Source organism: Choloepus didactylus, chromosome 4 (genome assembly GCF_015220235.1).
Source record: "Choloepus didactylus isolate mChoDid1 chromosome 4, mChoDid1.pri, whole genome shotgun sequence".
In the NCBI taxonomy this organism is placed as follows: domain Eukaryota; kingdom Metazoa; phylum Chordata; class Mammalia; order Pilosa; family Megalonychidae; genus Choloepus; species Choloepus didactylus.
In genome coordinates, this window is record NC_051310.1 from 128,358,689 (window position 1) to 128,374,749 (window position 16,061).

The 16,061-nt window shown below is 40.1% G+C and overlaps 1 protein-coding gene across 7 annotated transcripts in view; it reads left to right on the top strand.

Annotated features, from left to right (window-relative positions):
• MYO5C (myosin VC) overlaps positions 1-12,790 on the top strand; it is a 115,657-nt gene extending 102,867 nt beyond the window's left edge. For 6 of the 7 annotated variants that reach the window (XM_037833953.1, XM_037833950.1, XM_037833948.1 and 3 more), the window contains 6 exons: positions 1,990-2,079; positions 3,902-4,052; positions 4,655-4,937; positions 7,010-7,184; positions 7,683-7,763; positions 11,371-12,790. In XM_037833953.1, coding sequence (XP_037689881.1) covers positions 1,990-2,079; positions 3,902-4,052; positions 4,655-4,937; positions 7,010-7,184; positions 7,683-7,763; positions 11,371-11,523 — 933 coding nt within the window. In that variant the 3' untranslated portion in view covers positions 11,524-12,790. The other variant, XM_037833952.1, reaches the window with a different exon arrangement.
• The last annotated feature ends 3,271 nt before the right edge of the window (positions 12,791-16,061 follow it).

The window sequence follows — 16,061 nt, forward strand, 5'->3', positions numbered from 1 at the left end:
GTTACCTTACTTGTAGTAAAATATATGTTCTAAAAGAGTCATGAGTAATTAAATGCTCTAAGAGGAGGGAAGAATAAAAACAGTGAGTGTATGAGAGGTCAGAGTATGTATAATTCTTTGCCTCACACGCACAAAAAAATATTTGTACCAAGAGTTCACTATTTATCAGGAGTTAGGAGTAGAATCAGCATTTGTTCAGTGCTGGGTGCTTTATAGCCACTGTCTTAATGGAGGCTGCCGTAGTGTTCTTAGAAAGGGATCCCCTAAATTGATGTTTCCCCCATCTGTATTTTCATAAATTGGGTTTTCTTAAGACAGGGCAAACTTACATTGTGTTCTAGACCCTAGAAACACATTATCTGCCTCATTGCTGTTCCCGAATATTTGTATATCTATAAGCAAGAAGATGCCTGGCATGAGGAGTTTTAATAAATCCCCTCTCTCATTAGCAACTTCACTCTCAACTTCTCCAGAGGACCCTCCACTCTGCCTTTGTATGTGCCCAGGAGCTGCTGCCCCCTCCCCACCTGCAACATCAGAGTAACCCTTTCTTGGCCCACATGCCCTCTTGAGCCACTGTTCCATCCCCCCACCCCCACCCCGCCCATGACTGCCAAAAGTGCTTGAACTAGTTGTCGCCACCAACTCTCTTTTTCACTCCTTGCAATCTGGCTTCTATCCCTACCACTCTACTGAATGATCACCAGTAGTTTCCTCCTGCTAAATCCAAGGGTATTTCCTTAGCTTTTATTCTCCTTAAATTGACTGACGTATTTACACCATCTCTTTGAAACTGTGTTCCAGTTTGCTAATGCTGCCCATTATGCAAAATACCAGAAATGGATTGGCTTTTATAAAAGGGGGTTTATTTGGTTACACAGTTACAGTCTTAAGGCCATAAGTGTCCAAGGTAATGCATTGACAATCAGGTACCTTTACTGGAGTATGGCCAATGGTGTCTGGAAGACCTCTGTTAGCTGGGAAGGCATGTGGCTGGCATCTGCTTACTCCCAGGTTGCATTTCAAATTGGCGTTCTCCAAATTGTCTCTGTAAGCAGCAGCTCCTCTCTCAGCTCCTGTGCTTTCTTCAAAATGTCCCTCTTGGCTGTAGCAAGCTCACTCCTGTCTGAGCTTATATAGTGCTCTAGTAAACTAATCAAGGCCCACACTGAACGGGCTGGGCCACCTCCATGGAAATTATTTAATCAGAGTTATCACCTACAGTTGGGTGGGTTGCATCTCCGTGGAAACACTCAGAGAATTACAATCTAATCAACACTAATACGTCTGCCCACACAAGAATGCAGCAAAGAACATGGAGTTTTGGGGGACATAAAACATCCAAACCGGCACACTCTCCTACCTTGTCTTTTAAATCCTGGGATTTTCCCACTTTTTCTCTCTCCTTTCTGTTCACTCTACTTCTGCCTTCTTTGTTTGTTCCTCTTCTTCCTGCCCCATAAGAGGGGGTATTCTCCCCAACAGAGTGCTTGATCCTGAGCTCTTGTCTATTCGCCCTCTTTCTTCAAGGTGTAGATCCTCTCACCTCTTTCATGAGGTTTTCCTAGCTGTCCTGATTCCCCATCATCTCTCCATCCTCTGACCTTTTATAACACAGTCTACACCAATCATCTGGGTACTTGACCACCAACTTATCTGCATTCTCTATAAGTCTATGTGACCAATAACAATTTGAACTTTGGGGGGCAAGGTTAAGACTTACATTTCTTGTGTAGTCCCACAGAGCCTGCTTCAAGCTTCATAACAAGTGAGATTTGTAGAGAAATACTTTGCAAACTGTAACCTACGAGATATATATATATATAAGCTCTTTTCATTATAGTTAAAATTTAATAAAGCCTTTCACGAATAAAAGAAAAAAAATTTGATCACAAGCCACCAGCTTTTGATGTGGTAAGATATGTCTGTGTTCTAGGGCTCAGAGGCTTTGGCAATCACCAACTTCAAATTTGTCCTTTTTTTTTTAAGGAACATTTAGAAGATTTTGAGATGCTGTCCTTTTGGCTTTCCAATACTTGTCATTTCCTCAATTGTTTGAAGCAGTACAGCGGGGAAGAGGTAGGGATGTTTGTCTGCTTTGTCTTGTGTGCTGACTACCAGTCTATAAGCTCTTCATGAGCCAGAGCTCAACATGGTAACAGCCTCCGCTCCAGCTGGCTTTCTGCCTTCCTCCTCAGCCAGGAGACCAATCTCACATCACCTGTTGGACTCCTGTGAATTAATCACAGGCAGGAAGCTTCTAGAAAGAGGCTTAGCTCTTGAGCATGTCACTAGGTCTCAGTTGCCTTGACTTTTAAATCAATGGGGTAGATTAGATGATTTTTTTAAGTTTCCTTCTGCTGTGAAATTCTGAAGTTTTTAAGTATAAGTCTAAAATATAGCCTTTAGGTTTAGCAGGTCTGTTTCTTCAGAGCTGCTTTCTCTGTAAAATTCTGATTGTCTGTTCATGGTATGTAAACACAATTCCTTTGTCATTCCAGCTCTGCTTCCAAAAGGGTCTCATCATAAAGGAGTTCTCCATCTTCTAGTACGCACAGAGGAAATTTTAATGAACTAAAATAACAAAATGGCTATTAGTGTTTTCACCATTTTACAGTCCCACAAGTAGTGTATGAAATTTCCAGTGTCTCATACCTTTACCAACTTTTCATATTGACAGAGAATTTAATATTTACCAATCCCATGTGTGTAAAATGGCATCTTGTTAACTTAAGTTGTATTTACTTGATCATTAGTGAAGTCAAGCATCATTTCATATGCTTATTGGTCATTTGGGTTTGTGGCTTGTTTTCTAATTTTCTTTATAGTCCTTTGTCATACAGAGTTTTTGAATTTTTATGTAAAATGTATTCATCCTGTTTTTTATGATTTGTATTTTTGTGTCTTGTTGAAGAAATTCTTCCCTGCCCTGAGATCATGAAGTCTGTTACTTTCTTCTAAACTTTTAGGGTTCAAATTTAGAATTCACGGTTATGCTTTTAATCTATCCAAAATGGTGTGATTACTTATCTATACCAGATTGATGTGAAGTAATGATCTCATATCTTTTTCCATTTGGATATCAAGTTGTTCCAATGGAAAGTAAAATAAAATATAAAAGTAATATTAATAGTACTGTAAAACAAAAGGAGAAATAAGTAAAGAAAAGAAAACCGAGAGGAAATTTAAAAAACAAACAAACAAAAAACCAGTCCAGTCCATTTAAAACAAACTGGAATCTGTGAGACACAGTGTAAGGGAATATTATTCAACACCATCTATTTATGGACCATATCTCTGCCCTCTTCAGCCATGTCTGGAATATTCTTTTCCCTGAGTGTTTTTTCAATGACTATAATTTTTATTTCTTAAATTTCTCTGGTTCTTTTCCACCTCTGCTTATCATTATGTCCTATTCTTACCTTATACTTTCTTTTTCTTCCTTTATCTCTTTGAACATTTTAAGCATACTGATTTTGAAATAGTTCAGATTGGTCTATGCTCTGTGACTATAAAGTTACGAAATGTCATTTATAGCATCTACTAACCTCTTAGAGCAGTTTGTGTCCTTGGTGCTTTGCAGTTTTTTAATGAGCGTCCATGGGTGTGGTTTTCCGGCGTAGACCATAGGCTCAGGGGCACCTATTTGTAGGACTGTGGAGTGTAGGAATATCCGGTTATTATGGCAAACTGAGCTTGTACAGGAAATCATTGCTGTTTTTCTTATATAAAATAAATGCTGCCCCAAATATCAAACATTTGAAACAAATCAGACACTTTGTAAATTTTGAGGCACAAGGGTTATAGTAGAAGTTGACTATGATATCATTAGTATGGCTGTTATTTAATTCCCTGCATGTCTATATTATTCTAACATTTATATGCCCCAAACTACTTTCAGGAATTCATGAAGCATAACAGTCCACATCAGAATAAGAATTGCTTGAACAATTTTGACCTTTCAGAATACAGACAGATTCTTAGTGATGTTGCCATACGGATATACCATCAGTTCATAATTGTAATGGAAAGTAACTTTCAACCAATAATAGGTAAGGAAAGAATTCATAACCAAAAAATATTTGTATTAACATTGAGACTTAAAAAAAATAAATCTGATGTGTGGAATGTGTGGTTACAAATAACAGTTTAAAAACAAATACAATTTAATTATGTAGATGTCAGCCTTTGATTATTTAAAATGATTCCACAATTAAGGTATATAGTTGATAGTTTTCTTTCTGTAAGGGTGATTTATTCTGAAAGGAAAGAACGTGGGAGAATTAAAACTTCTTATATGGCTATTCATGGGTTTAGTCAAATAGTCTTGAAATCCTGAAGTCGCACTCAAATTCTTACATATTTTCCACAATTCTCTGAAATTTAAATACCATAAGTTTTAAGTGGTTCCAAACTATGCGTATCATGATATTCTGTCCTCTTTCTTATGAAGTCACAGGAAGTGCCCTACACCTAGATGAGTTCCTGCCCCATTTTAGACAGCTGTCCACCTCCTTGATTCTTTTGCTTTCTCTATCACAACTACACCTCTTGCAGAAAATGTCCTGTCCCCTGAAACACACATTAGAGCAATGGAAAATGTTCTCTGGGTGTCCCTCTGTGAGTACAAGAAGTTTTCCACTTTCTCCTGTAGTGCCAGGCATGCTGGAGTATGAGAGTCTGCAGGGCATTTCTGGCCTGAAGCCCACAGGCTTCCGGAAGCGGTCATCCAGCATAGACGACACAGATGCCTACACGATGACTTCCGTCCTGCAGCAGTTGAGCTACTTCTACAGCACCATGTGCCAGAATGGCCTGGACCCAGAGCTGGTGAGGCAGGCCGTGAAGCAGCTCTTCTTCCTGATTGGGGCAGTCACCCTGAATAGCCTCTTCCTGCGCAAGGACATGTGCTCCTGCAGAAAGGGGATGCAGATAAGGTAAAGCCCTTAACAGCTGCTTAGCCCTGAGAGACTGCCTGAGGCCATGTACTCTTGGCCGTTCCCTCCTGCAGACTCCCACAGAGCTGTACTGCTGCTAGGGTGTTGCTGGATGACTCAGAACCTTGGAGATGTTGGCTGTCTGGTGCCCGACCCCTCCTCCCATCACACTACACCACGCTAACTTGAGGTCTTGACCTACTGGCTTTAACTGAGAACTGATAATGTGTATTTTAAATTCTGGCCCTCTGTGGATATCAGACATTCAACCAGTTTTATTGACCACCTTCTTTGTGAATAGCACTGCCTGGTTTTCCAGGAAGCAAAGGAAAAGACAACATGAGCCCTGCTGTTGAGGAGCTCAAAATAGCAAAATCACAATTCAAGGCAACTATGATTAGGTCAAAAAGTGGTGTGGGAAATGCTTCAGAGGAGAGAGTCTGTTGTGGATGGGAAAGTTGGGGAAGTCAGAAAGCTGTTAAGTGATAAAGAGAAGGAAGACAAACATTCCAGGTAGGGGTAATGAGGTGGGTATAAAGGCACAATAGAGAAGCTGAGTGAGGACACCTGCTCAGGCAAATGTGAATAGCTCCATGTGGATTAGGCAGGAGTAACAGAACCACAGTGTAGAGAGGTAGGTGGGATCCGTCTAGACTGGGAGGGTCTGGAATGCCAGACTGTGGCATTTGGAGTTCCTCCTGAAGACATCATTATCCACAGTTTTAAGTTGTATCAACGTCTCTTTAACTCTAAATTGAGTAAACACTGATGCTGAGCTGTTGTTTGAATTAACACTGGTCAAGCGTTACACATAATATGGGATATATATTTAAGATTTTTATAATATGTGCATGCACTTGATACCCATATGTGATATCAGAACTTGGGGTTGTAATAATGTTGATGATACAAGAATGAATGACAAAGAAATATCTTATGTCAAGAAATAAATATAAGGCATCCCTTATACCTCTTTAGCATTAGTGAAACTTGGAGTTGGACATGCCCACAAACGAGGCTGGCAAATTCCCAAGAAATCAGGTTGTGGTTTTTAGATATGAAGATGTAGTCAGCCTTTGCAGATCTTTTTTCCTTCACTGAGATTAGAGAAAACTTCTGTTTATTTCACAAGCTCTGAGTAGATGCTTCATAGTCCATTGAGGCAGGTTTCAGGCCAATTTAAAGTAAAGTCAAAGACTAAATGTGCCACCAGAGCCTTTGCTAAACTCAATTCTCACTCCATTGGTTGGCCCTCCAGGACTGAAGAAGGGCATGAGTAAAAAGAAGCCGAGACAACTTCTTTGAAGCTAGGTGACCCCTGTCCCCATAAGTGCTCATTACTTTTTGCCTTTCACTGATTGAAAGTGATCATCAGAAAAGTAATGCCTTTACGTGCTTTGCTTGAAGTAGCACATGTATTTTATAGGCATTCATTCATTCGGATATTTGTTAAGCACCTGCCATGGGCAAAACCCACAAAAGATTTGAGTTGGCTTTACAACAAAACACAAGCAACAGAATAGTAAAACGTGAGCACAGATAGAAAATCAGAACCAAAGAAAAGAAAAAAAACATGGCAACCAAAAGTAGGGACAGAATAGCTTGAATACTGGCTCTGGGCTTCCCGGCTGTCAGGCCAAAAAGTAAAACATGATCAGCTCTTTGATTTTATTGGGTGTGGTAAATAAATCTTTTCCTATTATCTAATTGTTTTTCATTCATTTCACTTATAGAAATAATGTTTCATGTGGGACTTTAGCTCATGTTCTCCACAATAGCATTTTTATAGCAAATTTCATTGTGGCTTTTTTGTGTGGTAATCGTTGACAAAAACATGAATAATCTGGATCTGTTACTTCCCCTAACTCCAGACCATGATCTTTAGAACCATAGGACACAAGAGCTGATCACCTGGACCAATCCCTTCATGTTACAAATGAGGAAACTGAGGCCCATTGCCAAACTGTGGTCCTAGGGCTCTCAGTGAACTCTGGTACCTGCTTAGGGCACCCTTCTCTAAAGTATTCTAAATGGTCACCCACTGTTCTCTGCTCCTTGGGCCCTCACTACAGGTGCAACATCAGCTACTTAGAAGAATGGCTTAAAGATAAGAATTTGCAACACAGCTTGGCCAAAGAAACTCTGGAACCTCTCTCTCAGGCAGCCTGGTTGCTTCAGGTCAAAAAGGCCACAGACAGTGATGCCAAGGAGATCTACGAATGCTGTACCTCACTGTCTGCTGTGCAGGTGACCAGGCTTGTTTAGTGTCTTCCTGGATCTTCCCTGACAGATCAGTGTATTTGGTATTGACTTTCCTGGCTTAACCAGCTGTGGGGTGCACCTGACTCGTATGGGGAACATATTTATCTAATAAGCATTTACTAAATACTTACCCTAGGTGTTAAAAACACAAAAATGTATCTGACACATTGGGGAATGCCCACTAAACTCACTGAAATGTAGGTGTATGTGTATGTGGGGGCGGAGTACGGGGAGAGGATTGGAAGAAATTTTCTTAGTGCCGTCTGATTATGGAATATGTCCTTGCTCCCTTCTATCCTCTTCTCACCTTTTTTCCTTTCTTGTAGATAGATAACACTTGGTTCCTAGAGTCAAATTATGGTATAAAAGAACTACTTTTGGTTCCCAGAAGTTCCCAATGGTTCCCAAACCACTGGGATCATTATTTCATGGACAGAGTTTGTGTTTTTCTTGGGCTAACACCATGTAATGTAATGTTTGCAGATCATAAAGATCCTTAACTCATACACACCTATAGATGACTTCGAGAAAAGAGTGACTCCATCTTTTGTTCGCAAAGTACAGGTGAGATCCTTAAGGATGTGCCTTTTAATTTTAACTCCTAAGTATTATATAAGAAATTGATATTTATGTCTTGAATCAGCCATCCTATCCTTTGGTTTATGTTTGTCAGATATATTTTTTTCCCTCTCTCTCTTATTGTCCTTTAATGAACCAATATTGAATCTCTTTAGTACTGAACCTTTCTCCATATCTCTCTCTCCTTTCTTTGTTTCTCTGTCGGTAGGACTTCCTTTAGTATCTGAAGTAGGGCAGGACTTTTATTAGCAAAACCTCTCAGCATTTGTTTGTCTGTGAAAAATTTAAGCTCTCCCTCAAATTTGAAGGAGAGCTTTGCTGGGTAAAGTATTCTTGGTTGGAAATTTTTCTCTCTCAGAATTTTAAATGTGTCATGCCACTGCCTTCTTGCCTCCATGGTGGCTGCTGAATAATCACTACTTAGTCTTACATTGTTTCCTTTGTATGTGGTGAATTGCTTTTCTCTTGCTGCTTTCAGAAGTTGCTCCTTCTCTTCAGTATTTGAGAGTCTGATCAGAATAGGTCTTGGAGTGGGTTTATTTGGATTTGTTCTATTTGGAGTTCGCTGGGCATTTATGCTTTGTGTATTTATATTGTGTAGAAGGTTTGGGAAGTTTTCCCCAACAATTTCTTTGAATACTCTTTCTAGACCTTTACCCTTCTCTTCTCCTTCTGGGACACCAATGAGTCTTATATTTGGACGTTTTATTTTATCTATCATATCCCTGAGATCCATTTCAATTTTTTCAATTTTTTTCCACATTCTTTCTTTTGTTCTTTCATTTTCTGTTCTGTGGTCCTCAAGGTCACTGATTTGTTGTTCAGCTTCCATCAGTCTTGTACTATCAGTATCCAGAATCTTTTTAATTTGGTCAACAGTTTCTTTCACTTCCATAAGATCATCTATTTTTTATTTACTCTTGCAATTTCTTCCTTATGCTCCTCCAGCATCCTTTCCATGTCCTCTGCATCCTGTGCCGTGTTCCTCCTCATGTCCCCCATATCCTGTGCCATGCTCTCGTTGCCCATCTTCAGTTCCTTGACCAATCGCTCCAAGCACTGCGTCCCCTCCGATCCCTTGATCTGGGTGTCTGGGCCTGGGCCATCCACATCATCTGGCTTTATCATATGCTTCCAAATTTTCTGTTGTTTTTGGCCTCCCAGCATTCGCCTCACCCGACAGTGTTCTCCTAGGACATACAGGATTATTCAAAGATGAATCTCTAATTTGTCAGATCTACAGCTTGGTTGTACACACCTTCTCCAACCAACCAGCAGATGGTGTCCGTGAGCCACCCACTCCCCTCACGTCATTTCTCCCCAACTTTGTCTTTGTGGTGTGTGGGGGTCTGATTCTTGTGGGATCCAATTGGTGCATCAAGTTTGGGTGTGTTGTTGGTGCTGTCCACCCTGAATGTGGGGTGTGTTTCTGAGCGGCTAGGGAGGGAGGGCAGCTTTAACAATCAAATCTCCCAGGTGTTCTCGGAGACTCAAGGCTGCTGCAAGAGTCTAAACCCTCATTTTAGTCTCACCACAGATCGTCTCTGCCGCTGACCCACAAGGCCTTGGTATTGGCGTATGGTCCCTGGGACCTCCGAGTGGGTCCCCCCTCCAAGCTGTGCCGTTCTAGGGCCTCTGCTGAGGGAAGGTTGTGCTACATCACAAGTGCGCGCCGTCCCTCAAGAGAAGTTCTGGGCCACCAGGCTGTGTAGCGGTGCCCCCAGCCTGCTGAAAGGATGGCTGAATGGGGCATGTTAATTTCCCCCTTTTCGCACAGCTCTGCCTTCCCAGCTCTGGGACAGTTAGCTGCGGGTGCACGAAAGGCTATTGTCCACACCTGATATTGTGGCGTGTACGTGTGTTGCTGGAAACACTCCCTGCCACACCGGGCTTTTTGGTGCAGCTCTGAGCTGTGGCTCCGGCACTGGGCAGGAGCGCTCCCAGCCCACCGGGAAGATGGCTGCAAGAGGCTCTTTTTTTTTCCCCTTTTCACTAACCTCTGCCCTCCTTGCTCCGAGACAACTAGCAGTGGGTGCGTGAAAGGCTATCTTCCATGCTAGATATTGAGGCGTTTGCACAGCCTGTTCCTGCCACGCTTCACTGTGTGGTTCTCGCTGCCGTATCTGCAGCCACTTTTGGATTTTTTGAAAAAAGAACTAGTCCACCTCAAAATGCCAGCCCTTGGTTTCCCCACACCGCAGAGTGCTACCAGATTTTCAGTGGCTTACTCACTCATTTCAGATCACAGACTCCCGGTTTCACCAAATGCACAGTCCCTGTGGATTTAGCAGACCCTGTCCAGCTGGTGCATCGCTGGAACTGGTATTCTGGGTCACTTTCTGGCTTTTATCTAGTATTTTTAACGGAGGTGTTCTTTTGCCCTGTCTCTCCTAGCCGCCATCTTAGGTTCTCCAAGAAACTGATATTTAACAGTATAGAAATCCAGGATGAAAATACTTCCACAAAACATGCAGATGAAAAGCACCCAGCTCAAAGGCAGCAGGGATTTTCCCTGTGAGACTCCCCTGGTTTTCAGAATCCATTTTAGTTCTGGTAGGGAGGGAAAGAAAACACCAAAACCTTGGCTCAAACTCTATGATCCTTCAGCATATCTTATTTCTTATGAGTCTTCGAGTACTCTGCAAAGAGGCAGAGGCTGAATGGAAACAGAAAATCTTGTTTGTCCATTTTCTTATTTTAATTTCTAATATCTTGTTCCCATTGAACTGGGCATCAGTTCTCAGAGTTTCATTACATTGATCTCTTGGGGTCCTTGGGACCCTTTCAGGGGGTCAACAAAGTCTTCTTTTTCCCAAATATATACCTGTGAGAGGCTAGATTTTTTTTTCTATTCTTCGACTAAAAGAAGCATATCACAACAGATTGAATGCAGAAGCAGATTTGAGACTCTACCTTGCTTAAATTAAGCCAGACATTAAAGAGAGTTCCAAAAATATAAAACAATGCTATTCTTCTCACTAAATTTTTTTTGTTTTGGAAAATCCATTTATGTTTCAATGAAAATGATATGTGTTAACATGTATTGGATTTGTTATTGCTATTTTTAATGAATTAATAGATATTTTAAATTATTGCTTTAATTATTAATATGATAAAATACAATTAGTTATACCCACATAAACAAAAATTATTTGGTGTCCTCAACAGTTTTTAAATGCATAAAGAGGTCCTGAGAACAAAATGTTTGTGAACCACTAAACTAAGAAAGAGAAATGAGTTCATTAAAATTTAATGCTTGGAATCTACTCATGTTTGGGCTTAGAATTATGCCATGAAAATAGATAAGAATGGAAAACAGATTCACAATCAGTCCATCCTGAGTGAAAATAACTTCAAAGTGAATAAGAGCAGGTAAGTATTTATAAGAGCTGGATAGCTCTGGATAGGCTATTTCACCTTGGAATTGCACTGTTTACGAAGTGGTGTATGTCTTCTCACATGATTTTGAAAGGAATTTTTCAATGGAGGCAGAGTTGTTGTGAGTGTTATCCTTACTCTTGACTTTCGGACTTAGCAATAAAGAAGAATGCTTTGGTTTCCTTACCCATTTTTCCTCTGGTTCTAATTTCAGGCTCTCCTAAATAGCCGGGAGGATTCATCACAGCTGATGTTGGATACCAAATATCTCTTTCAAGTCACATTTCCTTTTACCCCATCTCCACATGCTCTGGAAATGATCCAGATCCCCAGCAGTTTCAAGCTAGGCTTTCTCACTAGATTATAGCAGGAGAAAAGAAAGTAAATGTACTTTTCTCTCAAAAGCTAAACGAAGGTGAAATATGAGGGGGTGTGCTTTATTAATTGGAACTGGAAATGCTTTGGAATGTGATTTAAGGAAGCAAATAGAGTTCTCCCAGATGGGCCTGTTCATTGTGTTTCTTGCCAGCTACACCTTCTCCCTTACACAGTTGTGGGGCTGCCACTGTCATTTTATAAGAATTAGCACACACCACCTGTAGTTGGAAAGGCCATGTTGAACTTTGGAATATCAGCTGGTTTTTATTGGAATTTCTGGGAGGCTCATATTTTCTTCCAGGTGCCTTTTTGTCCAAATGTACCTGTGACAGGCCTCCCCCTGTGACCACATCTCCCAGGTCTTCTGAGGTTCTTGTGAAGCCCAGGTACATTTATGAAGCCAGACCAGGCTCCAGGACTGAGTCTTCGAGGACATAATCCCATTTGGCACCGTGGCCCGCCAAAAGTCCTCCTGCCCCATGCCCACTGGGAAGGGGGGAGTCACTCTTTTTACTAAAAATGCTCATGCATAAAAAATATTTATTACTTCAGACCCCTCTAATTTTTAAGAAAATATGAGATATTCAATCTGAAATCAATCATATGCAGTATTTTATGCATCTATTTTAAATTAATATATACTAAAGTTTAATCGCCATATCTGCCATCTTCTCCACTGAAAGAACATTTCTTTAATTTTTATCTGCTAACATATTTACCACAATTTTTCATTGTTTAATCTTTTATATAATACATTTTTTAGAACTAAGCTTAAAAAGACAACCTAAGGGTTTTTCTGTACCTAATCAGCATTGTGATGTTATTTATGTTTAAATTTTTTCATAAAAATAATTTAAGAATTATGTTAGCTCCCCCATTTGAGAAACCTATGCTTCCTACATTTTATGGGAACTGGCTGTTTCTTGTCTCCCCTCCCCCACCCCCCAAACCTTCTCTTCCCTTCCTTGTAGACCATAAAACATCATTAGACAAGCACTCCTACCCTGTGACCTGTGTCTGCTACGGCCACTAGCAGGCCATCCCAACCACCCCTTCTGTTTCTGACAGTCACAGGCAATAGTGGTGATTTTATAACACATACATTTATCTTAGGAGTGGAAAGTATACATGATTATAGAGCAAAATCACCCCTCTAATATGTAATAATATTTTTTCATATTATAAATGAATGTTTTAATTCAGTTTATTTAAAGACATTATACATGAATAAATGAAAAGTAGAACTCTTTAATATTTTAATCAATAAAAAAGATTACCAAATGAATTTGGTTAGATTATTTTAATTGCTAGGTGATTGCATTTCTCTTAAGTGCAGAAGTTGTATGCCTTTCTTTAAGAGTCATCCTGAATCATGCTAGAATCTTTATCGATTCCCAACACTGGAGAAAAAATACATAAAACTCATTAGAGAGGAAGTAAATACGTCATAAGTCCTGGATCAGGTTGTCTCTATGGGCCACCAAACTGCATCAGAATGAAGGGGGAGGATTGTGAGACAGTCCCTCCAGCAGAACAACTATTTAACAGGCAGGAACTGTCTCAATCAACTATTTTGAAATTGCAGAGTCTAGTGGAGCTCTGTGCAGCATCCAGGGAAGAGCGGGAAGAGAGGACTGGTAAATCACAGTAGATACCAGTGAATTGCCCTCTCCAGGCAGCAGCGCCCATTGCCCATCCCCCAGCCTGGCAGCAGGCAACAGGGAAGTGCTCAACCCTGGTCCCTGGATATAAAGACCTCATTCCCCAACATCGGGGGGTGTAGTTTGATTACTGATTACTACTTTTGATTAGCTACTTCAGATCACTGGGGGCCCAGCTTTGAGGGGGGGCCATTGTTCCAACTCACCCTGGGCAAAAACGGCAGAGGAGACTTAAAGACAGTACCCATTCTCAAAACCACAGGAAACAGTTAAAAGGCTACATTTACTGGGCAAGTACTGAATCAAGAAAATGTAGCATCAAAGGACAATAGGAGAAACTCCTGGTGTCCTTGCTGGCCCCTCCCTCATCCTTTCCCCAGGGCAGTGTGGAACCAGCCAGCACTCCCTTTGGGGGTCCCTGCTCTTGTTCTAGCTGGGAAAGACTGATCTGGGAAACTCCTTTCCTGCTTGCTCCACCCCCACCCCAGAATTTGCCCTCCAGGAAAAAGCAGCTTAAGATAAGGGAAAGCTGAATAAGAAACAATTGAGTTGTGCAGCCTGGGGCAAAGGCTTACCTGCTATAAGTCTTGCAGGTGGAGCACCCAGGAGAGGGAGGTCTGTGTCCCTAGGGAGTAGATGAGTCATCCAAATGCCTGTAAACAGGGAGCTCCTACAGCCACTAGCAGGCACAAGCCCAGGACAATACACAGGTCCAGAAAAGACAGGGTGGACCCTGCACTTTGCATTCACCTTGGGCTGACAATCTTGATAGGAGGGCTAAACTCTGAAGGAGAGCACCAGCCAGTGCAAAGACAATTTTCAGACTGTAAAAGGTGTTTTTTGCATTGGTTTGTTTGGTTTTGTTAGCTCCTGGCACTCAAAAAAACCTTTGCCATATCACAAGCTGGATACAAACTGAAAACAGACAGCTCAGAGACTAAATCCCAGAGTTAACATTTCAAAGTATTAAAATGTACATAGTGGAACAAAAGATTACAAAACAAAGAAACAGGAAATGATGGTCCATCCAAAAGAAGAGGATAAAAATCCAGAAAATATCAAAGAAGAAGACTAGACCATGGACACACCAAACACACACTTTTTACGAAATGATCTTCAGTATACTCCAGGAGATGAAAATACAGGGAAAGAACTAAAGGATATCAGGAAAACAATGAATAAACATTATGAGAATCTCAGTAAAAAGACAAGAATTTAAAAATGGAACCAAACAGAGCTATTGGAATTGAAGATCAAAATAACTGAAATGAAAAATTCCCAAGAGGGTACCAATAGCAGATTGGAGCTGGTATAAGAAAGAATCAGTGAATGTGAAGACAGGACAATTGAAATGAGACAGGCCAAGAACCAAAAAGAAAGAAGAATTACAAAAAGCAAAAATACCGAAGAGACCTATGGGACACCAACTGTACCAATATATGCATTATAAGAATCCCAGAGGGAAAAGAGAACGAGAAAGAAGCAGACGGAATATTCAAAGAAATAATGGCAGAAAATTTTCCAAACACAGCAAAAGACATGAATATGCACATCCAAGAAGCCCATCAAACAGGAAATAGGATAAACTTGAAAAGAAATATACACAGACACATGGTAATCAAACTGTTGAATGCAAAGGACAAGGACAGAGTTCTGAATGCTGCAAGAGAAAAGCAAAGGATTTTGTATAAGGGAGTCCCAATTAGATTGAGTGCCGATTTCTCATCAGAAACCATGGAGGGAAGAAGGCAGAGGATTGAAGTACTTAAAAGGGCTGAGAGAAAACCATTGCCAACGAAGAATTTTATATCTGAAGAAACTTTCTTTCCAAAATGAGGGAGAGATTAAAATATTCCCAGATAAACGAAAACTAGTTACATATTTAGGCTGTTAAATTTAACTCCATAGTAACCACAAAGAAAATATCCAGAAAGAAATGATAAGGCACTTAATATGGTGCAATGCAAAAATCAAATAAATATGAAAGTAGGTATTAACTGAAAAATTGAGGGTCAAAAAAGGTATAAGACTTTCAAAGACTAAATGGAAAAATGGCAGAAGAAAGTACTGGATTATCAGTAGTGACTTTAAATGTAAATATATTAAACTCTCCAGTCAAAAGGCAGAGACTGGAAGAATGGATAAAAAAGTAGGACCCAACTATATGCTGTTTACAAGAGACTCACCTTAAAAGACATAAACAGGTTGAAAGTGGAAGGTTTGAAAAAAAATATACCATGCAAGTAGTTACCAAAAGAGAGCTAGGGTAGCTATACTAATCAGTTAAAATAGACTTTAAATACAAGGGACAAAGAAGGGCATTATATACTGATAAAGAGGTCAGATAAACAAGAGGATATATATATATATATATATATATATATATATATATATATATACACCTAACAGCAGAGCCCCAAAATACATGAAGCAAATATTGACAGGTTTGAATGGAGAAATAGATTGTCTACATTAGAAGAAGGAGACTTCCCTACATCATTTTCAATAATGGATAGAACATTTAGAGGGAAGAGCAATAAGGAAATTCAAGACATGAATGATACTCTAAACCAACTAGACTTAGACGTATGTAGATCACTCAACAACAGCAGAATACACGTTCTTCTCTAGTGCTGGTGGTTCATTCCTAAGATAGATAATATATCAGGTCATAAAACAAGTCTCACTAATTCAAAAATATTGAAATCATACAATGTGTCTTCTCTGAGCACAATGTAATGAAACTAGAAATCAATAACAGAGGAAAAAAGGAAAATTCACAAATATGCTGAAATTAAACAGCATACTCTTAAACAACCAATGGGTCAAAAAAGAAATCACAAGGGAAATTATAAATTATCTTGAG